The following is a 24,272-nucleotide window of genomic DNA, read 5'->3' as shown; positions in this document are numbered from 1 at the left end:
GTGTCCAAAGAAATGGCAGACACAAAGGCACAGGGGAAGGAAAACCTACCATGTCCTCCATGGAGTGACACTATTTATTCTTGGCACAGTGGGGAGAGAGAAAGAGAAAAATGACACAGTCAAGGGTGAAGCAAGTCTATTAAGAGTCTTGACTGTGCTATGACGACAGGAAAAAAATCACTTTCTGCCCTAACCTGAAGATCCTTTCCCATCTTCTCTATTGGTTCTCCCTTGATCCGACCTGTCATCTCGTCATTGAAAGCCTGACCCTGGAGGAGCTGTGTGATCTTTCAATGTCCCTTATCTCACAGGGAAGCCATTTTTGGTCCTCTGACAAATTAATATCCTTCCAGTGCTCAGTGTGTGAGTCAGTATCCCTGATGGACACTCTCCATATGTTTCTACATCTGACTGGCACTCATAATGGGAGCACAGAAACCCTCTGATGATGCAGAAGAGCAGATTCACCGCCAGCAGCTACACCATCATTTTAACATCCCCCAAACCCTCGGAAACTGTGCCTCCCTTCAACCTTGAGAATCTTTCTAAATTAGACACCAGAGTCACACAACAGGGTGGATGACATTTCTGCAACAGGCATTCATGTAGCTAAGGGGCAGAGATGATCCATTCCAGAAACTCATAATGTCAACTAATGTTGGCAGAAAGTGAGCCACAAAGTACTTAAAACTTTGGGGACACTTCTGGCTTCTTCTCTAGACTCCTTCTTGCTCAGGAACAGTCCTAGTACAAGGGAAGAGAAAGTTCTCATTGCCTGAACTCGACAACTACTGAAGCAGTTTTGCCCTCCATGTCCCTTGCCTATAGCTGATTTGCTGATTAATCATATTATCACTATCTGTGTATGTGGTGTGTACTTATGATGGATTCTGTTGTGTGCTCATGTGTGTGAGGGCACACATGCCCATACACATACTTCAGAGACTGAAGGAGGATGTTTGATGTATTGCTAAATCACTGTTTACCAAGGCAGGTTATATAAGAGAGAGGGTATATTTGGATTTATGGTCCACAATGGTAGAGACAGCATGGCAGAAGGAACATGAGAGCTGAGAGCTGAGGGATCACCTTGAACCACAAGCAGGAAGCAGAGAGAGTAAATGGAACTTGGCTTTTGAACCTCAAATCCTACTCCTAATGACATGCTTCCTCTAGCAAGGCCACATCTTCTAAACCTCCAAAGTGTCACCAACTGGGAATGAATTGTTCACAGCTAGAGCCTGTAGGAGATCTCATTCCAACCACCAAAATAAATATATATTAAGAGTATATACATACATACTCTTAAAATGTGGTGAGCCAACATCCATGAATCTAATATAATTCTTCTTCATTCAACCCAGAGAAAAGAAGCTTGGTTGGCCCTGGCAAACAGTCAGGAAGTACAGATCATGTTTTTATTATGAATAGTGACACTGCCTGTAGAAAGGGAAGAACAGAAGATTGAGAAGAGAGCTCTTGGCCTGAAAAAGATTACTGCTGAACTGAAGTGAAACTCTGAGGAGAAAGGGGCAGCAGGATATTCCCCCCACACACACATTACACTGTATTAACAGTAAATCTCAGTGATTGGGCAGTATGAGAGGTAGGCAGAGTGAGGAGTTGGGGGGAGAGAAGGAGAGGAAGTGGAGGAGAGAAGGAACAGAAAGAGAAGGAGGAGGGAGGAAGCAACCATGGAAGAGGGCAGATTGGTCGAGAGCAGTCCTGGATAGCAACTTATATCAAAGGTTAGACTATTCTAATTATGCAGGCATCTTGTTAATTGAGCATTTCTAAATATATAAATCCATAAGGTAATCTTTAAGCATTAAGAGTTGTTATTCTACTAGGTACCATGAGGATGGCAGATATTGTCTGGAGCTTAACAGAGAACCATGAGAGTGACGTGGTTGGCCCAAGATCCATGCTTTGGGGTATGGTCTCTATGGAGTTGATTGGTGGAACCAGCCAGAATGGTAAAGTCTTGTGGGTGTCAGGGCTGGTGTTTCTATCTAGCCGGAGCCATGGTTAGAGCGGGAACAGTGGGAACATGGCAGCTGCCCTGGAACAAGCTGGACAGGGCACCATTTTCTAAATTTTTCCCGTTTCAGAAAGGTCCATTGGGTTTTATAGGAAATTCTTCTGTCACAAGAAATTAGAATTCCATTATTCTACACAAGCTCATAAACTTCTCAGTCGTGTGACACTGATAACTAATACCCATATGGTATCTAGTAGTGGGAACATGTAACGAGGACAGCAATGTCTATGAAGATGCCTGAGCGGGTACAGTGTGGCCTTGTCGTCAGAAAGGGGTATGTGTTGTTTGTGAAGTGATATCAGTGAAGAGTGTGAAGTGCTCTGTCAAACTGGACTGGCAGATTTACGTCCCCAAAATAAAGATTTTGAGAAGAAAAACATGACAGGCATGTGACCTGGTTTTATTTCTGTTGATGTGATAAAAGCACTGTAAATAATACATTACTTTATTACTAAAAGTAATTTAGAAGGGGAAACGTTTATTTAGCTTATACTTCCAGGTCCCAGTCCATCACTGAAGGAGATCAAAGCAGGAGCCATGGTGGAATGCTGCTGGTAGGCTGACTCTCTGGATAAAGCTCAGCAAGTTTTCCTACACAGCCTAGTACCACCTTTGCAGGGAATGGTGATGCCCAGAGTGGGCTAGGCCCTCCTAAATAAATAAATTAGCAATTGCCTAAGCCCAGACTACCCTAAACATATTTGATAGTCAAGAGAATCCCTGTAGACATACTAACAGACTAATTGACAGGCACAATTCTACAATTGAGGGCCCTTTTCCTAGGTGATCAAGTTGACAATAAAAGAAAAGAATGAGTATAGAATTTTCAGACTCTTTCATTTCATCATACCATCTGAAATAATAAACTAAAAAAAGAGGACTAGCTAAAATATGTATTCTTACCAACTAATGGCAACTGTTCACACCTTAATTCTAAGCTGTCAAATCCTCTTTCCCTTGGTGTGAATAACAGACACAATGGCATTCTTTCTATATTCATGACATGGATATGGGCAGTAGAACACTTTGAAATGTCAATCAAAAAGCAGAACAACAACAACAATAGCAACAGTAGCAACAACAACAACAACTTAACTGTCTCAGTTTGAATATATGAGAATAAAATCCTATCAGAATAATGGTGACACAGGCAGAACAGAGAAAAGAGGTGCAAAATCAAGATGGCAGGAACCTTCTAGAAACTATTACAATGTGGTTCCCTTGCTGTTACTGTACCGAGGAAGTTTTGTGATGCATTTGGGTCACATGTGGGCCTGTTCATCACTTAGAATGGGAATCTAAATCATAGTCTTTAGGCAGGCAAGATGGTTCTGTTGGCAAAGTACTCACACTGCAAGCATGAAGACACAAGTTCAAACATTAGCCACAATGTAAAGGAATCCATGCGCAGTAGTGTGTGCACTTGTAATCCCAGTGCTGGGGAAGCAGAAAGGTAGATCCCCAGTGCTCACTACCAATTCTACTTGATGAGTTCCAGGCCTAGAAGATACCTTGGCTCAAAAAGTAAGGTAGAGAGAGACAGTTGAGATTTTCCTTTGGCTGCCATGCTCACACACAGACACACAGACACATACACACACACACACACACACACACACACACACAGACACACACACATGCACACGTACTATAGCTTTTTTGCTTATTCAGAAGTCTCTAAAGAGGGAAAACCAAATGGAGGCAAAACTGAGTACTGATGGAATCAGTTTCATTAGCTTTCCAAGTTGAAGCCTCCCCCTGTGAGCTGCAGCTATGTGACGTAGTTTCTCTCCACCTGTATCCCCATGTACTCAATGTACACAATGAGCCAGTACTCAGCCCTATCTCATAGGTTTGGAAAAGATCAGATCAGCACAAGTTTCGAATTTACCAGCATGTGATGTAACATGGTGATTTCTGCATTTTGTTCAGTTACATTTTGGTTATAACCAAAGATGGGTTCTTGTTTATAGACCTTATTGTTGGAGTCTTCCTTTAGAACTATTTGAGGATCTGGGATCCAGCTCAGTGGTAGAGTGCTTGTCCCATTTATACAGCCCATGAGTCAATACACCATTCCTTAACAAACAAAAGCCAAACAAATAAGAAAACTAACAAATATTTGAGGAGCAGTTCACATGCAGAATCCCCCACATTTAACATAATTCACTATTTTCTGTAATTTTGTTATAGTTAGACACCAATATTTAGTACAATCCTGAGCTCCTTGGTTCCATTTTCCTTTATAGAGTAGTTGGAAACACTGGGATTTATTTTACAAAAATAATTCATTGATACCCACCATAGTTCATTAGATAATACAATTTGTATAAAATTACAATTTTAATTTTAAAACCTCTTCTGTGGGAGCAGCTGAATCTCAGTAGATAATATATAAAGATCTGTGGGCAAGTTGGGGAAATCAATCTGTTTTTCTATTATGTAGGTTCTAGGGATTGAATGCAGATTGTCAGGCTAAGCCATTTTGCCAGCCCCACATTATTAAATGTGGAATTCCATAATTACCATGATGGGTACTCTATGCCCAAACTGAGTTACTGAAATAATTCATTGCCGGTGAACTTCTAACCCAATGGATGAGAGAACGCTGGGATAACTGACAGGGAGCTCTACTGTAGTGGTCAGCAGTTATGAAGTAAACAGAGTTGTTCTGTGTGACTTTCCAGAAGAGACACTGTCCACTAACTCATCTAGCTTTGGCTATTTACAGATTCAGACACAACTGGGGTGCCAGCCCCTGACATGACAACTTTGGGAGTTTATTTTCTATACTAACTTCTCAGTGCTTTAGAATTTACTTGATGGTTATCTGAATAAAAAAGGGTCTCCTGAACCTGATTTAAAACTACTTCTACTCCCAGAGATATCACAGCATAAACTGGAATCAAGAGGAAGCTCATTACCAAGCGCCACATTTTAAATTGTAGGTTTGTGCTCACCAGCCTCAGCAGTGGACAGAGCTGTGTTCAGTGGTTCATGTTGCTTTCTTTACTTGTGGTATCACTATGCTACCTAAGATGCCCTTGATATCCTGAGATCAATGATTCTCCTGCCTCAGCCTCCTGACTGCTGGGACTGAAGGCAGACACCACTGTGCCTCATTACCCTGCTCTATTTATAAGTTACTAGAACCTGTCAGCTAATTCTTAGATCTATCCTTTTATTTTTTACTTGGCTCTGACTTACAAATGCCTTTTCCTGACACTTACAATTTATCTTACTAAGTCACCATGAATCTAACCGCCATCTTTCTATATTGCCTTTGGGGTGGCTACATCAAATGGTTAAGAATGGCTGAGCTGTCTTCTTCAGAGGAAAATTTAAACAGTTTCTTAAATATATAGGAAATGACTTGATATCCAAGGAGAGAACTTCCTCCAGGGTCCCCACGGAGCAGCTGTAGGGTCTGTAGTTTTTACAGCCAGGTATACACTGGACAGTTTGTTGTACTTTCTCACAAAGCCTATTCACACACTCTACACAGCTACACAGGATATCAGGCATCCATATAAAATGAGAAATTTTCAGAAAAAGAGAGAGCACAAAGTTCCCTTATGTTTATGCAAATCAACCTCCAACTCTCAAGCTGGATTTACTGCTTATTCATTATCCTATTCAACAAATAATTACCCAGTGTCAATAGGTGAAAAGCAAGCTCAGGTGGTTCCTCTTTTATCTCCATGGTGAGTACATGTTCTCACTTAATCCCCAAAGCAACATCAGAAAACTATGTTGTGAGCGAAATAATGAATAGATCAACGGCAAATCCTGCTACTTCCTCTAAATATGACTATGACACACAGGTGTTAGACAGCAGGTGTTCTAGCTTCATTTCTGTTGCTGTGGTAAAATATCTTGACAAAAAAAGCAATTTAGGGGAGATCGAATTTACTCTGCCTGTAATTCCAGGCTACAGTCCATTATTGCAGGGCAATCATGTCAGGAAATTGAGGTACCTAATCATATCACATCCATAGTCAAGAACAATGAATGTATGTATGCTCTGTGCTCAGCTAGATTCCTCTATTATAAAATCCAAGGACTAAACCAATGGAATGGTGCCGCCCACAGTGGACTGGGTTTTCCCACATTAAAGAAATAAAGACAATCCACTACAGAAAGCCTCATAGACCAACATGATCTAGATAGTCCCTCACTGAGACTATGTCCCCAGCTACCTGTAGGTTCTAACAAGTGGAAAGTGAACATTAATCATCTCAGCAGTCATTATAGTCTATCATTGTTTTTCATGGGTCTCTTAACAGCCTGTCATGGCTGCCAACTTGACATTAACCTGGACACATCTGGGAAGAAGGAATCTTAATTGAGAAAATGCTTCTGTAAGATTGGTGTCTATAGGGTACTGCCATGATTAATGACTGATGCAGGAAGGCCAACCACATTGTGGGCCAGCGGTCCTGGGTTCCATAAGAAAGCTTAGCAAGCCACGAGGAGCAAGCCAGCAAACAGGGTTCCTCTTGGCCTCTGCTTCAGTTCCTGCTTGCAGAGTTCCTGCCTTGAATTTTGGCTCTGACGTCCCTTCAGGATGAACCACAACTGAGAGGTGAAACTTATAAAATAGGTGAAAGTTGGTTTTGGACATAATCTTTACCACAACAATAGAAAAGCAAATTAAGACACAGGCCACCTTTAGCAAGAATCCCTTATTGCAGATGGCTCATAAAGTGCAAATTCCTTGGTGAAGCATATAAACTTTGATAACTAACATCTAATGAATACAACACAAGGTCTGTGGGTGGTCTGATCACCTGCCCTATCTGTGAGGGCCAATGTGAACACTGTATTGTCTCTGGCATATGTGTTTATTCTATAAATAATCCATCAGGATTTATAAACAGGGACTGTAGATCCTTAACCACTGTTCTAGAAGAGCCTTGAGTTAGAGCAAGCAAAACAGAAAAATTCATGAGCAGGCAACAGCTGTTAAATGTAATTACAATATCAAGTCTTAATTGTAAAACTGCAAAAGAAATGGAGCTTCTCACAAACTCATGATCCCCAATGACAAACACTGATGGTGGTCGGGTCCAGGAAACAAAATGGAGACACACGGTTTCTCCCTGTGGCCTGCCAACAACTTTTGAGCCATGAATTATAAATTATGTTCCAACAGCTAAAGCAGAGAGGAAATTAATTTCTGAAATGAGATTTACTTTGTAATTCAAAGAGCTCTCCTATTTGAAGTTAGGGGTGGGGCTAACTCTTGTTACTGTTTTACTAACACAGTTTCCTTTTATGAGCTGCAGCCGCTCATCATTCCATAGAGAAGTACTGAGACGTTTATGCCAAAATGCAGAGAACAGATGAGGAACTCAACCACTGAGAAAACATTTCACGGAGAATTTCCAATGATGACGGGAATGCTCTACTTATATACTGTCCAATGTAGTGTGTGCAAGGTTTGTGCTCCTTGGTATGTTTCTAGTGGAGCACAGGAAGTTAACTTTAGCTTTATGTAATTTGTATGTATACCTGGTGCGTGCTTGTGTGTGTGTGTGTGCGTGTGTGTTCAAGTGTGCATACGTATACACTTGGATATAGAGGCCAGACGCCAGCCTTAGGTGTTGTTCCTTAGGACACTGTCCTTGTAATAGGAGACAGAGTGTCTTGCTTTTATCTGGAACTCACCGTTTGGCTAGATTGGCTGGACAAAGAGCCACAAGTCTCTTCCTCCCTGGCTCTGGGATTAGAAGCACATGCTACCACACCTGGCTTTTCAAATATACATACTGGGGATTATGCCCAGGTGGTAATGCTTGCAAGGCAAGCACTTAGCAGACTGCAGCTGTGGCATGTCTCCAGTCCAGAGGACAGACACGTCTCCTTTGCCTGTGTACTCTTCTTTGGAGTTTTTCCTTATGAGAATGTAACTTTCCAAAGTAGAGAATTTGAGAGATAGTCACTTTTAAGGACACCACCTGAGACAGTGTGGCACTGGGATTTTTGTGCAATATGCCTTACACCTGGGGAGCTGGCAAGCTTTGAATGCAAGCAGCTTCCTGTCAAGAGCTTTTTAGGAGCAAAGGCCGTTTTCCACATAAACACATACCTGGAGGAGCACGTCAGAAGCCGGTCTGACTCGCTGTTGGAACAGGATGCTGAGCGCTCGGTTCTGTTGCTCCAAGTCAAATACTCTTGTTTTCAACTTTACACATTCCTCCCTTAGATCCTACAAAAAGACATGAAGAAGTAAAAGAAAGGCTGACCAAAAGATGCCTTTGCATATTACAGCTGTATTTTGCATGATACTTCAGACACATTAGGAAAAACTATCATTCTATCCTTCAAAGCCTCCAGAAAAATAAGTCACGAACAACATTTTCTTCCAAGAACCATTGTCTGATGGAATTGTTATGTTCAGGGAAGACCAATTGTACAAAAATAAATAAATAAAGCACCTTGAAATCAGAAATGCATTAATGCAGTCCTCTATTTTTGAAGGCGGTAAATCTTAGTGATATAAAGTCAATTTACGTTTCTACCTATATATTATGCTTTTTTGATGTCTTCATAAAAGCAATCATAAAGTACAAACCACAAGGACAACAGTATTTTTACAATGACTAGAGAACCAATGAACTAAAGGAGCTAGCACTTTAGATGGAGCCGCCAGTGTCATTTAGGGAAATGAGTTGAGATTCTCAGCATTGTGACTACATAGTCACTGATGCATTTAAGGGAAAGGAGTACCTCTGAATGAAGGAGTGTGTGTGTGTGTGTGTGTGTCTGTCTGTGTCTGTGTGTGAGTCTGTCTATATATGTATATGTGTGTGTTTGTGTGTGTCTCTGTGTGTGTGTCTATGTGTGTGTCTGTATATGTATATGTGTGTTTGTGTGTCTCTCTCTGTGTGCCCATGTGTGTGTCCATGTGTGTGTGCTTTCATGTGTATGCATGAATATGTACAAATGCAGATATATGAACACTTGTATGTGGAATGAGGGAAAATTTGGGTGTTGGTCTTTACGTGCTACCCACTTCAAATGTTTTTGTGTGTTTGTGTGTGTTTGTGTGTGTGTGTGTGTGTGTGTGTGTATGTGGTGGAAGACCAAACAGGACAAAGGGTATCCTACTAGCAAATACTAATAATGCTTCTCTTTCTGTTCCCCACAGCTCTGGGGTTACAGGCACAGCCATGCCCATCTGTTTACACAGTCTTAAGGATCAAACCCAGGTCCTCATGATTGGACAGTGCATATTTTTAGCCACCTCATCACCTTACCAGCTCCCATTGTGTGTGTGTGTGTGTGTGTGTGTTTCTCTATACCTTGTTTTCTAGAGTACCACCCAGGAAACTTGGTCAGAGGAAGAGGACTCTTAGATCATTGCGTTCTGGAGTTAAGTTCCTTATGCTTGCAAGGGAAGCATTTTGCTGACTGAACCATTTGTATAGTCACAAGTAAAGGCATTTAAACTACCACTGTATCTTGCTTGTCCTTTAAACAGGTTGTCTGGAGAACTTTGGGCTCAATACCAGGGAGGGAACACAGTTATCCCTTTTGTGCCACTGTTGGGAACAATTGCTTTCAATAGTTCAAGTCGTTCCAAGACCTTTTCCTCAGCTCATGGTCAGGGGAGCTGCTGAATAGAGCCTTTGGGGTCTCCACAGTGGGGCTGCCTCCCTCCCAGGCTTCGATATCAGTCCTTGTGTGAGTTCAATGGTAATACTCTCTCTGATAAGTTCCAAACTTACAGCTCAGATTCAAGGCTCTTCAGAATCTGGTCTCTTCCTACATTTCAAGGTCCATCCACTGCTGCCTCTCAGAGCAGCTTTCCAATGTGCTGTTGGAATATCTGACAGTAGTTTAAACGTCCTTTTTTGAACACCTCACCTGGCACCCATGGTGACTGTTCCCTTGTTTAGACCCCATCAAGCCTCCAATGCCTCTGCTGTAACTCTAAGCATAAAGCACTTTGTGTCCCGTCATCTTCTTGATGTAGACCTGTCTTGTCAGCTAACTGACACATCCATAAGTAGAAAAGCCACAACACAAGCATAGTCCTTTTTCCACTCTCTCTCACTCTCTTTTAATGTACCACTGAATACATTACAACCACAGTAGATGTTAGTGGTTTATTTGTTGTGTTAGTTATAAATGTTAGAGGTGATGATGCTGTCAAATCCCCTGGTAACCTGCATAATACAGAGAAATCAGGTGTGTTAGCAAGTCAGGTGGGTGCATACCTGTTCTCTGCCATGGACAGTGATGGGCTCACATAGGCCCTGAAAGGTAGCGAGAGGACCAGTTGGCAGCGATGTTTTCCAGAACTTAGGGGTGACCCATCTTTATTAAAAGACTTTGTGTGAGGATGTATGACATGAACGGTGTGTGTGTGTCTGTGTGTGTGCGTGTCTGTGTGTGTCTGTGTGTATGCTCATGTGTGCTTGTTGGCATACATACATGTGCATAGAGGTCAGAGGACTGCCTGGGTTGTTGCTCCTCACTTTCCATGTTCCTTAAGACAGGGTTTAATTGCCTGCTGCTGACCTTGACTGATCCTGGAGCTTCTGGGAATTCTCTTTGCCTTCAGTCTCATCAAAGGATGCTCAGGTTATAATGCATGCATTACCATGTTCAGCCTTAAAATGGGCCTGGACATATGGACACATGTGCACATATTTGAGAGGCAAAATTTTTATCTAGTGAGCCATCTCTTCAGCCATATCTAACCTTCTGACACTGTGATATGAGCTTGTCAGATAGTGTTCACAACTATCTTGGGACATAGGCAGCTCACACAGCTTGGGCATACCTGGCCTACACGGTAGCTGTTAGAAGCCTATTCCATATCAACCTTGGCTTCTAGAGATACAGGGCTGCTGAGGCTAAGTGTGAACAGGCACCATCATACTCTGAAGCATGGGTTCTGTTTATGGGGGCAAAGGAATCTTTCTGAGCATTGTACCCTGTACACTGCATGCTCTTCTCATCTTTTCTGGTTAAGTGTATGAAGCCCATGTATACAATGTTTCTAGCTGATCTATGTCCCTCGATGCATGGTTGGAATGAAGACCCTAGGAAGACAGTCCAGAGAGCAGAATTGTGTATTCTGTGCACGGACACTCCACCATTTTTTTTAAGTCATTCAACCTCTGCTTATCACTTATGCTAATTTCTGTTGCCAGCATGCACATAACATTCTCTGCTCTCAACGCTAATTGTTTTCACTACTACTAATTAAGTAATTAATAAAACCTGACTGTGGGGCAGATAAATATTAATAGTGCCCATCGGGTGGGAAAACACAACCATTCTGACTCGACGGAGGTGACAGGGAATGCACACAGAGCGGTGTCAGTTTGTAAGGAGAGAGGGGAGCATGAGGCCACAGTGTTGAAACTACCCAGCAGCACAGGGGCAAAGCTAGGGAGTTCTTCATGTGGGTAAGGTAACAGAAATGAAGATAGCTTCTGCTGAGTTTTTATTTTCACAGTCTTTCGATGGGTGTGTGTACAGTGTATGGGTGTAAGTCAGAGGACAATGGGAGCTGTGTCTCTCCTTCCACCAAGTGGTCCGGGTAACTGAACTTGGGTCATCAAGCTTGGCTGCAACACCTTTTCGCCCTGAGCCATCTCTCCACCCTCTACAGAGAGTTTTTATACAAACACCTGAACTTCAGTGGCCAGTTGCATTATTTAAGGAACAGTGAAGGCTAATCAGTGGGAACACAGGCATGAAGACTGGGGACAATTTGATTGTCCAGCCCAGCACTCAGTGAGAGGGAGATGGTTCTGTGCTAGTCATATGCCAGACCTTCTTGTGGGTATGGCTGGGTTGTACCACCTGGGTGTTGGTCTGAACAATTCTTGCTAAGACTAATATTGGTTTTGGATTGCCCTTGAAAAAAATAGAAGGCATGGGAGAGAGGCTTTTGTGTATCATAAGACATGACACATCTTAAAACTGGATCATTTAGGCCTATAGAGATGACTCAGCAGTTAAGAGTATGTGCTCATCCAGAAGACCAAGTTTAGTTCCCAGCACCCATTTTAGTCAGCTCAGAATTCCCTGTAACTCTAGTTCCCAGAGACTCAATACATTCTGGACCCGGGCACTGCATTAATACACACACACACACACACACACACACACACACACACACACTCGCGCCACACATCCTTGTTTGATGTTATAGATGAATGATGTAGTTGTTTTTACATTTTTGTTTTATTTTTAAATTATTCATGGTACATGTGTGTCTGTGTGTGTGTGTCTGTGTGTCTGTGTATGTGTTTGCATGCATGCACATGCATGTGGGCATTTGAGAAAAAGAGAGAGAAGGATGACAGACAGAAATTACTGACAATTTCTGTCATATCACCTGTGCCAACTGCACCTGCCTTTGGAATTAATTTTCACATTTGCATGTGGGTTGCATTTATTTTCCCCCAAAATTATCTTCTTTGTGAGGTGGTCTTCTGTAGCCCAAGCTCCCTAAGTATTCAAGAATGACCTTGAACTCCAGGTTTTCCGACCCCCTCCCCTGTCTGTTGGGACTACAAATCCTGTACCACTGAGTCAGGCTTATGCAGTACTGAGACTGGAGATCAATGCACACTGGATAAGCCCTCTAGCCACCAAGTTATAGCCTCAGCTCTGTTCTGTTTATAACTGAAGAGAAACAGCTGTCTTTCTGAAGCAGTTTTCGGGTCCTGTAGAAACCAGGAGGTGGATATTTAACAGAATGTAACATCATGGACTCTCCAGAAACTGCTACACAGCTTCCTGTTTGGTGAAATTCGTAGGGCATGCTGTCCTGTGGTAGCGCTTCTCTGTGTGCCTAAAAATCCATCCTCACTGCAGTAGATGGATGTGTTTACCAGCTGTTACTTGGATTTGTGTGGCCACTTTTTGGTGGCTGACCTAAGGACCCTGCTTTCTTCTGCACTGCACCAGACCCCTGAGGCACCATTAAAGAGACAAGAAGAAGTGTTTCTGAGGCTACACACAGGGCTGCAGAGGCTCTCCCTTTGCTGTGAAATAAAGTGAGCACAGAGCAACCAAGAAATCAAAGGTTTCAAGAGACGAGGGTATCTATGCACACTGTGGCAGAAATCTGGGTTTATCCAAGAGCATCTTATTTTTACCTTCTTCCATAGTAAAAGAACAACCTGTAGTTTTTCTGGACATCTACCTACAGTGAAGGCCCACTTATCAGTTTTCTTAGGTGTAGCTCTGTGATGAAAATCTTTTCAAGGAGATAGACTCATGACCTTTGGAACCTTCTAGATATCACCTTACAAAATAGCTGGTGGCTAGTGAGACGGCTCAGTGGATAATTTTTAAGCCAGTATTCACATGGTGGAAGGAGAGAACCTCTGATGTACATATTCATGGTGAGGTACGTACACACCCATGCATATAGACAGATAATAAGTAAATAATGTATATAAAGGTTTTGTTTGTTTTTAGGATAGCTGGTATTCTACCCTCTACAAACTCTTCATGTTTTTTTTTTATTATTCTGATGATTGGAATGCAGCAGGCACAATGACTGGAGCTAAAGCAGCTATTTTGTACCTTTAGTCAGAGCTGGGAATCGTGGCTTCAGCACACAGGAAAAAAATGAGAGGAGTCAGAGACATTCTGGATTCAGAGCTATAATACTACATTGACTACCTAGTGACTTATTACTGTGAAAAGAGTCTTTCAGTTCACGTCAGCCATCACTATTTTACAACTCTGTTCCTTACAACAGAGCCCAACTCTAAATAACATACATGGATGTCTTTATTTACATGATGTTGATATCAAATGTGAAATAGTTAATAAATACTTGCTAAAGGAAAAGTTACAGAGGTCTAGCAAAAATATCGTCACGGTTTGTGTGTGCAGTATAAATATAAATAATACTTAAGAATATCTGGGTGACAGGGTAGATGCCTGATAAATTTCGTTTCTATTAAGACTCAGTAGCACAAATTACTTGGCTCCTCACAGTCATACACTTCAGGGGATGCTACAGAAGCTGGGAATCTTTTAGAAAAGTTTATACTTTGAAGAAATTGTTAGAATAAACAAAATTTGAGGGAACTACAGTTTAGACTCAGTGAGAAGTGGCTAGGCTAGGAATCACTGAATAAAATGTACCCCATCTGTCAAACCTGAGCAAACATGTATTTACTCACTCTGGCAGTGATTCCCATGGTTAATATAGACTGTCTACTTGACAGGATCTAGAATCATCTACGAAATAAGCCTTTCAAAATGTCTGTGAGAGGGTTTCTAGACTGAGAATATCGATGTAGGAAGACTACATACAGGATAACCATTCCATGGGCAGGGGTCCTGGGCTTTATATGAAGGAGAAATCAAGCCCAGGGCCAGCACTCAACTCCCTAATCCCTGGCTGCAGATACAATGTGACCATGTGCTCTAATCCCTGGCTGTGGATACAATGTGACCAGTTGCTCCAAGCCCCAGTTTGTAGATACAATGTGACCAAGTGCTCCAAGTCCTGCCTGTGGATACAATGTTACCAGCTGCCTTATATTCTCTCTGCTATTATTTCTGCTCTTGATGGACTGAATACTTGAACTGGAAGCCAAAATAAACCACTGTTTCCTCAAATTCTTTGGTCAGATATTCTGTCACAATGTGGAAGATAACTCATAACTAGTTCTGACTCTGAGGTCCTATGTGTGGAGATTGAATGCACAGATAACTGGAGAGATAAGAGAGCTTATGTTTATTTTGTATTGATTCCAAAATAACAGCCAAGTAACTCTTCCTATCTTCTTATCTCAGATTTCCCCCATGATCTTGAGATAAAAGGGTATCATCTACATGCCCACTCCATAGAAAAAGGATTCAGGCTTTACAGAATTAGAACACTTTTGTAATCTCACAGACCTCTTGTTGAGTCCAAGGCCCCTTTGAATGCTGTCCCCCAAACAACTTTCTTGTCCTAGGAGCTAGAATGACCCACCAACTTCTTTAGTTTGCTTCTCAACATAAACCCAAGAGTCTGCTATTCCTTTTGGGAACTGAAAACCTTTCATTTTTAAAAAGGTTTCTGTACTGGTCAGTGTAATTCTCAACTTGATCCAACCTAGAGTCATCTGGGAAGAGAGTCTTAATGATGAATTGTTTAAATTAGGGTGGTCTGAGTACATATCTATGGTGTTCTGTCTTAATTTCTAAGTGACATATCCCAGCCTACTGTGGGCAGTACCATTCCCTAGACAGGAACCCCGAAGTAAAAGAAAGGACAAAGCTAGATGAGAGCAAGGAGGCAAGAAGCCATGTCTTTACTTTCTCTGCCCTTGACTGTGGATATGATAATGCCAGTTCCTGCCTTGACTTCTCTACACTGGGCTGTAATCAGGAATTTTAAGCCAAATAAATAAATGAATAAATTAGTTATGTGTTGATATTACTTCTTATGCAATACACACACACACACACACACACACACACACACTTGCAGCTCTAGCCTAAGTAAACAAACAGCAAAGTTCCACCACATCTGTGGTCCTGGTTCCTTGGTTTGGCAGTGTAATGGGTCCTCCATTCACATTAGTACTTCAAGTAAAAGGCAGAAGGTGAACCTACCTTTTGAGTGAGTAGAGCTCGAACAACCTGGTTGGCTACCTATAAAAAGGAAGGAAGTTGTTGGTTATGACAGACTATGAATGCATATTCATTTAACAAGTCCTTCACAGCTTCCAGCTTGTAATGAGCCCCTCATAGTCCTCTCCCCTCTACCCATAACAGATCTTTTCCTGCATAACAAGCATGTCCTTCTGGGTAATATTTTACTATATCTAAACATGACCCTGTGGCCAATTACAATGATTCAGCTGGGAAGAAAATTCACACCTTCACTTTCACATTTCCATATTTGGGGAAGTAATCTCTTTCCATATGTATTCCACAAAAGCTACAAAAACAAGCAGTAAGAGAGCCCATCCTAATGACCTGTGTGCACAGTTTCCCTGCATCGCTGGTAATTATCTCTGTTGATACTTCTATTCCTTACCTGTCTTACTGCAATTAAAATGACTGGAAACACAGAAAGATACACAGATGAGAATAGGGCAGCCCATTTCCTGTGTGGCCCATTTTGCTCCTCTGTCTTCCCTATACCCCTATCTAGCATTTGCCACTTATAATAGAACCTGGTAGTTGTTAAGTTATTCCACAGTAGAAAAATCCCATCTTTGACTTTGGGGACTGGGCACATCCCAGCTCTCCTTTCTTCTTATATGACATAGTTCCAACTAGCAAGATATAAGCAGACTATTTTTCTTGGATCTAGTAGAGTCTGTAAGAAGAAAGGAGGCAGATTACCACTCCTTCCTTCTGTGTGGGGCCTTAAAAGTGATGACAGACAGAACCCAGCTATACAGCTCATGGTGATACCCTCAAGGGACCAAACAATCAAGTAGCCTGCACAAATGTTATGAAAAGATTATGAAATTAGTCTTGGTATCCGTCAAATGAATTAAAAAATGTAGTATATCTATACAATGGAATATTATTCATCCATAAAGAATGAAATCTTGTTGGTAGTAAAAAAAATGAATAGAATGTTAAACAAAATAATTCAGACACAGAGAAGATAAAATAACATGTTTTCTCTCATGTGTGGAAACAATACTTTTAATAAAGACATGGAATTAGATGGAGGGCTATTTGAGAAGAGAAAGAAGATTGATAGGATGGAGGAAAGGGGACAAGATAGAACAAGAAGGAGATGAACACCATCAAAATGTGTGTTCTGTACATGGAAGAAATGCTATAGCAAAACCTACTACCTTGTATTATTCACATATCATAATTTTAAAAATGATTGCTGGCACAGCAGCAGCTCTCTTGACAACAAGCATCATGAAGCATATTTAGGTAGGAAGACAGAGAAGGCCTTGTGTTAATCTTGTCATGGTTTCTACTGTCTGCCGCTGTACTTCCATTGAATAGGCATCAGAGTTACTATTATTCTGAGTTTCTTACAACATATAGCAAACATAATTCTCAACATTATATTGTATATGAGGCAAGGCTGATGTGTATATCTGCTTATCTAGAACACTCTATGTAGACAAAAGTGACCTTGAGCTTCTAACCTGGGATTACAGTCAGGTACCACCACATCTCGAATGTCATGCTGGGATGGATCCCAGGGCTTTACACATGCTAGGCAGGCACTGTATCAGGGGACTCCTAGCCTGAGCCATCACTAATATCTTAACAGAATTTTAATTTTCTTCAAGCAACTTGGGACCTCAGAGAAAGCTATATTCCTCTTCAGCAGAAGACAGGAATCATAATTAAGCTAAGCCAACATTGGCATTCCAGTCCATTTTCATGCCTACTAGAGGGGAAAGCATGTAATGTTAATCACGCTAAAACCACATGTAAACCTAACAATGTGTCTCTGAGTTTTCAAAGATCTGGCAAGCCCTCCACATAGTTCTTCTGCATTTCTCAATGTATGTATTAAGGTCATATTTTTATTGAAGATTTAAAAACACAATAAGGGATGTCTAATGCTAACCTTCAGTATCACCTTGAAGTTATGTACCATATGGATACTATTGATAAAATTCATTACAATTAACTAAAGTAGGCAGGCAAGGTTTAGTGGTCTATGCTCATAGACCTAATACTGAGATGACTGAGGCAAGATTCCAAGTTCAAGCCCAACCTGGACTACTTAGGGAGATCTTTTCTTCAAAATCAATATTAAGATTTAGAAGTTAATTAATTAGTTATACATGCTTATATACAATATAATTTGTATGATACTACATGTGTGTGTGTGTGTGTGTATAAACTACATATTATAAACCACTGCCTGCCTAACTGAATCTGATAAACATTAGTAGCAAAGTTAAGGACCTAGAGCAGTGGTTCTCATCCTGTAGGTCATGATTCCTTTGGAGATCCAACGACACTTTTACAGGAGACACATAAGGCCATCGGAAAATACAGATATTTACATTATAATTCATAACAGAAACAAAATTATGGTTATGAAGTAGCAATGAAAATAATTTTATGGTTAGGGGCTCACCACAACAGGAACAATATTAAAGGATCAGAGCATTAGGAAGGTTGAGATCCACTGGCCTTGAGAGATATTTCAGTGGTTAAGAGATTGCTGCTCAGTTACGTGTACTGAAGTTCAAATTTCCAACACCCGCATAAGGAATAGGATATGCAGTCACCTGCATTCCCAGCTCCAAGGTGAGTGGAGATGGAAAAACTGATGGTGCCTGCTGGCTTCTAGCCTAACCAGGAAAAGTAAACTCCCGGTGCAGGGAGAGACCATGTCTCGAAGGAGTATTCGGAACATGATGGAGAAGATATGATATCTGATATCCCCTTCTGTTCTTTTTGTTCAGTCATACTGGCAGACACCTCTACACACACACACATACACACACACACACACACACAGAAACACATGCACAAATAAAAGAACAAATAAAAACAAGTAAATACTTAGATACTATAGAACATAAAGTATACTTGTTTGTATCCCTTTGTCCTTCAGTCATTCAATATGAAATTTCTAAACATATACCTATGAGGCTCAACAACTGGGGCATGGCCATCTTCAGCAAGGATATAGCAGGCTGGTGGTTACAATCACACCATTAAACATGTCACACGGTGTACATATGTTATCACTATGGTGATTCTCAGATTCAGTCAGAGATTACAGTGCATTTTTCATCTACTTTTGCACTGGGTAACACATTTATTTTGGGGGATGCTCAGCTCTGTGTGCCTGACTCTCATCATAGAATATTTTGGGTGTCAATGTTTTCATAGGGCTTAATTGTTTCTTGATTCAATATTGACAAAACAACACATCCTTCACGACAGTTGGCTACCAGCAAGTCTCAGAGAAAATTAAAACATAAGCTAGCACTGAGTTTTGAGCAGGAGGCGTTTATGCCACAGGAAGTAAATAATTAGAATCAAGACAATCCATAATTTATTAGTTAAAGTGTATGCACAAAGGATATTTTGCCCAGTAAAACCTTTCCAAATGTACCTTGTTGACATTAAATAAACCTGGAAAGTTTTTCATTGAAATCAAACAGTCTTGTCTTTTGTACACATTTCTAACATGTGTGGCTGTGTGTGGTTGGATGAGTGTGTATGCAGCATGCATTTGGAGGCAGGAGACTGACCTTAGGTGGTTTCCCCAATCACTGTGCCTCTTAGTTTTTGAGTCAGAGTCTCTCACAAAAGCTGGGGAACTTCTATTTGTGCTCTACCCTCTGGGCAGGGACCTGCCAGCCTCTACCCAGAACCCCGTGGTAAAGCACACAAAAATGCACCTGGTGTTTTATGTGGGCTCTGGGGATCAAACTGAGTTGTGCTTGGGTAGCAAAACACTTCACAGACTGAGACCTCTCCCAGCTCCCAAATCTTGGGAGCTTTTAAACATTCATTCCAATTTGTAAGTAGCTGAGAGTTTAAAGTCAAACAATACATCACCTGTTTTACTGTTGGCATATGAAGAGAGACTTGAGCTGTCTATGTAGGCAGAATTGGAGAACAATACACAGAAGTTAATTCAAACCATAAATAATTTACTTAAAAAAAAAACCAAGACTTGGATTTGATTTACATGCTCATAAAACTGCCGAATATCAATATTTTCTTTTCTTCCTCCAAACTGGTTGCTCTCTTAAGCCATTCAGTGTTAACAGTAGTCACATAAAATGGCTGTATCTATGATTTAATGGGGGACATAGAGCAATATCCTACCCTTAACAGCCCACGGGAGGAGATATGCTATATCTCTGCAATCCAGCACCTTGCCTGGTGGCCTTACTGACTCTGTATTGGACACCGTTCCCTCTGGCATGCTCTTTGGACAGCTGTTTGCTTTACCTGAAAATTGAACAATATTTCTGTAGCCACTGACACAAAGGTGGAATTGCCAGAAGGGCTCAGAGGCTCTCTGTGGAACGGAAGTACGAACACTTCTCTCTCTATGGTCAATAAAAATGGCTTCTTAGGCTTCTTGCTGTGTTCATGTGTACCCGTCCCAGGCGTACTGATAGAGCTAGTGCTGGGATGTGGTACCTTCAGTCCCTAATAGGCTTACATGATGATGCCTGGGACATGCCTCTACCCATAAGGCTCTCAGAATCTGCCCTCAGCTCTTTGCTAGCAGATAATCACATACTGCCATGCCCAGCTAATGAGAACAAATCACTATCATGAGTACTGGCCAGCTTCTCTCAGAAGAAAGGCAGAACAGCAGCTGGCCTGGGCCAGAGAGACTTGAGGTACATGGAGTAGAGCTGACAGCACTTCTGCCACTGGTAGGGACAACCCTGCCCAGGTTTTCTGTGGAGACCTCCCAGCTCTGGGCCTAGGAGACAATGCAGAGCTGCTCCTTTCCTCTTCAGTGGGAATTCTGTCAGAAAACTGATATTTCCACCCACGGAATGCCTTAGCGCTTGCTTGCACTAAACACCAAGTAAACTACAGGCTTGCTGCTGTCTCTACCTCCTCAGCATGGGGACTGTTAGGCTCACTAGCACATCTGACTGTTTGTTTGTTTATGCTAGTGGTCCTTTTTCCTCTAGGCACTTGCTTTCCAGAGACAGAGGGAGAGGAGACCGCTGACCTTTCTGTTATTTGAGTCCAAAAGAGCCCTCTCCTGGTCTGTGTGAAAGACAAGTTAGAGAGTTTTCAGCCAGTTCTTACCTAGTTCACCAGGCCACAGGATCCCCTGGAGTGGAGGGCTTAAAGCTGCAGACTAGTCCTTAGAAGGGAATGAAAAGTCACTGAGCCTAGACTGCAGCCCCCTGTCGCCTACTGTGAGCCTCCCTGGCTCTGATGGGAAACTTCATCTTACAAAGCAATTCTTACTTCAACAAAGTCACTACAATCTACTGGAAAGCACGTGTGTTTTTGAAAATGCACTTCGCAGGGTTACTATAAAGAGGCAACTTAGGCCAAGAAGGAGAATACTTGTATATGGTCACTAAAAAGGCTTGAATCCACAGGCTGTGGAGATGGCTCAGTCCATAAAGTGTCCGTCTTGTAAGGATGAAGACCTGAGGTCTACCCTCATATTTCACCTTTTTAAAAACCAGCCATGGGGCTAGGGATATGACAAGGAAGTTAAAGTGAAGCCAAAAAAAGTATGCAAATGTGTGGACCAAGTGTGGATACCCAGAAGTCCATTCAAGTGACAGGTGGGCATGGTAGCCCATTGATAATCCCAGACTCATTAGTTGGAGAGAAAGGATCCTCACAGCAAGCTGGCTAGGGAGACTAGGCATACTGGTGACCTATAGATTTGATTGAGAGACTCTGATTCAATGATTAAGGAGGATGAACAACTGGGGTTGATGCCAACACCAACCTTGAGCTCATGCATGTATATTCATACACATATGTGCTACACTTATGAAAAAATCTATCTATCTATCTATCTATCTATCTATCTATCTATCTATCTATCACACACAGAGAGGCACACTAAAAAGGGAGAAAAGAAGTCAAGTATGTTGGCACATGTGAGCTCAGCACTGGGGAGGTAGAGATAGGTTTATCCCAGGGGCTCTCTGGCAAGCCAGCCTAGCCTACTTAATGAGTTCTAGGCAGTGAAAGATCCTATCTCAAAAAGTAATGTGGAAAACATCTGAGGAATGAGATGTGAGGTTGACCTTTGGCTTTTACCCGCATGTGCATGCACTGTAACCCTCATGTGTATACACATACACTTAGGCCCACAGATAGCTTGTGCTGCTGTCATAGACTAATGTGTGGTGAATGGGGAAGACAGTGGTTTTCTTCATTCATAAAATGTGGGGACCATCTGAAGTTGTGAGAAAAGTGTGAAGTGACTGTGTAAGTCAGAGAAGCCATGTAGGCAGGGTCAAATGTAGACTAGTCATTTCATCAAAGGCAAATGGCAGTCAGGAGGGGAAGCTCAGGGGGCAGACCACTTGTGTTATGTTAGAGTAAAGAAAATGGATTTTATCTGTAAAAGCATGAGGGGTGTGTGTCTGTGGTCATGACATGAATGCATAAGTCAGTCACAAAGCACACTCTTTCCTTTGCTTCTGAGGGTCGAATTTTGAGACAGGATTTCATGCAGCACAAGCTGACCTCACACTCTCTATAGCCAAAGATGACCTTGATTCTAGGGCGCTGAGACTAGGGGTGTGCACCAAGATGATGTGCTGGGGACAGAACTTTGTGCATGCTATGGAAGAACTCTACTCAATGAGATTTAGCCTTCACTGACATTCATTTATTTTGCATAGGAGCATTATCAGGTAAAATGAGACAGCTCCACACTTGCTATACTACAGGACAGAGCAGCTGTGACAATGTTCGAACTCTGAGTCTTCCCTAGCCCGAGTCCATATGGCCTCTTCAAATTCAATTTGGTCTTTAAGTATGTCTGCTTGTTTCCTTCCAAGTATTTATTCTTTGGATTGTGTTTAGGGTTGGTGCATAATAAATGCCTGTTTACCTCCTCTGAGGAGATAACGGAAGGCATTAGTCTAAATGCATATGTGGGATTGCAAGAAAACAATTTGGAAATTAATTTCCTGCTGTTCCCTCTCCACCATTCATTTAGTCATTTAACAAACATGCATTAAACACTTCATGTGGGCTGAGAATTATACTGAGCCTCGGGAGTAATAATGGCAAACTGAATGGAGGCTTTGACCAGAGGTGTCAGGCCTGTGCTCAACTAAGCACCAAAGGCTGTGACAACCAGGAGCAGGTTATGTCCCTTTTGCATTACTGAGACAGTAACCTTAAAGATGATGTAGACCTCTGATATGAGATGTGCCTGAAGGTGTCCCAGGACAGATTTCTAAGTCCAACCCAGGCACATAGCATCCAGATCAGAGAGATAAATTTTTGTCTTTTAAAGACAGTGTCTCCTGTAGCTCAGTCTGGCCTGGAACTCAGGATATAGCCAAAGATAACTGTGAACTCTTAATCTTGATCCTACCTCTTAAGCAATGAGATTACAGATATGGTCACAATAATTCCGAGTCTGTAGCTTTTTATTAACACAGAAATCTGAAATAATGTCAAACTTTCCATGTGAGCACATCACTGTATGCAGGCTTGTTTCCCGTGTGTCATCCATTCACATACACTTTGCAAAAGCGTTACATGGCTATAGCACTCAAAAGTCCTCCCTACAGCAGTTCTTAACCTTGGGTGAATATTATAACTCTCAGAGAACCTTAAACACATGAGTGCTTAGCCTCCATGCTAGAGTAGAGTCCAGCTAGACCTGGAATAGGACATGATACAGCCAGCAGCATGTTTAAAGATCCCTTCGTGGGGGTCTGGGCAGACAACTCTGTGAGTAAGCGGTCGCCACGCAAGCAGGAAGACCTAGCTGTGAGCCCAGCACTCACGTAAAAAAGAGAGTGTGATCTGTAATCTCTGTAATCTCTGTCCTGGGAAGCCAGGGACTTGTTAACCAGTGGAACATGATCTGTGTGCTCCAGACTCAGAGAGAGACTTGGTCTCAAAAAACAAGGTAGATGTCTACTGGCAAGGACAGTGGCATCACCTCTGTCCCTCTCTCTCTCTCTCTCTCTCTCTCTCTCTCTCTCTCTCTCTCTCTTACACACACACACACACACACACACACTTCTCTTTACTGATGCTCTGCCACTCTCCACTGCTGACCACCATCCATCTGAAGTTCCCACAGCACCAGCAGCTTCTCTATCCCAGACTCCATGACCCCCTCACCTCCTCACTTCTGTGAGTCTAATAGTTCTATGAGATTGCAAAGCCCAGATGACGGAGGTGACACTCAGTACAGGTTTGTCAGATACTGCTGAATCCATCTGAAGGCAATGCAGCCATTCAAGGGAAGCTATCATGGTCATTTTATACATACACTGTACCTCTGTATATGGAACAGTTGGTCTGGAAGGAATTGTGGCTAAGGCAATACCATGAACAAATAGTAATTCACCACTTGATAGTAGCCTTCCTGTCAAATATTTAGACTAAGCAATTTTGAAACCTTCCAAACTCCCATAAAGCAATGAGGGTAATCCTTGGTGTGATCTTTCTTCTCTAAGGCAAAGAAACAAGAGAAGTGAAGTGTGTACATGTGTGTATGTGTATGTATGTGTGTGTGTGCATGTGTGTACCTACCAAGCCATAGTATGTGACTGTATGCATTTATGCATATACCCATATGTATATATGGCTA

General features: G+C 41.9%; 1 protein-coding gene across 1 annotated transcript in view; it reads right to left on the bottom strand.

The window, feature by feature from the left end:
- The window catches only part of Nckap5 (NCK associated protein 5), a 698,067-nt gene that overhangs the window by 117,829 nt on the left and 555,966 nt on the right, over positions 1 to 24,272 (bottom strand). The window contains 2 exon segments of the mRNA XM_028771521.1: positions 8,133 to 8,252; positions 15,638 to 15,676. Of these exon segments, the coding sequence (XP_028627354.1) occupies positions 8,133 to 8,252; positions 15,638 to 15,676 (159 nt within the window).

Source organism: Grammomys surdaster, unplaced genomic scaffold, assembly GCF_004785775.1.
Source record: "Grammomys surdaster isolate TR1022 unplaced genomic scaffold, NIH_TR_1.0 208, whole genome shotgun sequence".
In the NCBI taxonomy this organism is placed as follows: domain Eukaryota; kingdom Metazoa; phylum Chordata; class Mammalia; order Rodentia; family Muridae; genus Grammomys; species Grammomys surdaster.
The sequence above is the reverse complement of the archived record's forward strand: the minus strand, read 5'-3'. Positions and strand labels throughout refer to the sequence as shown.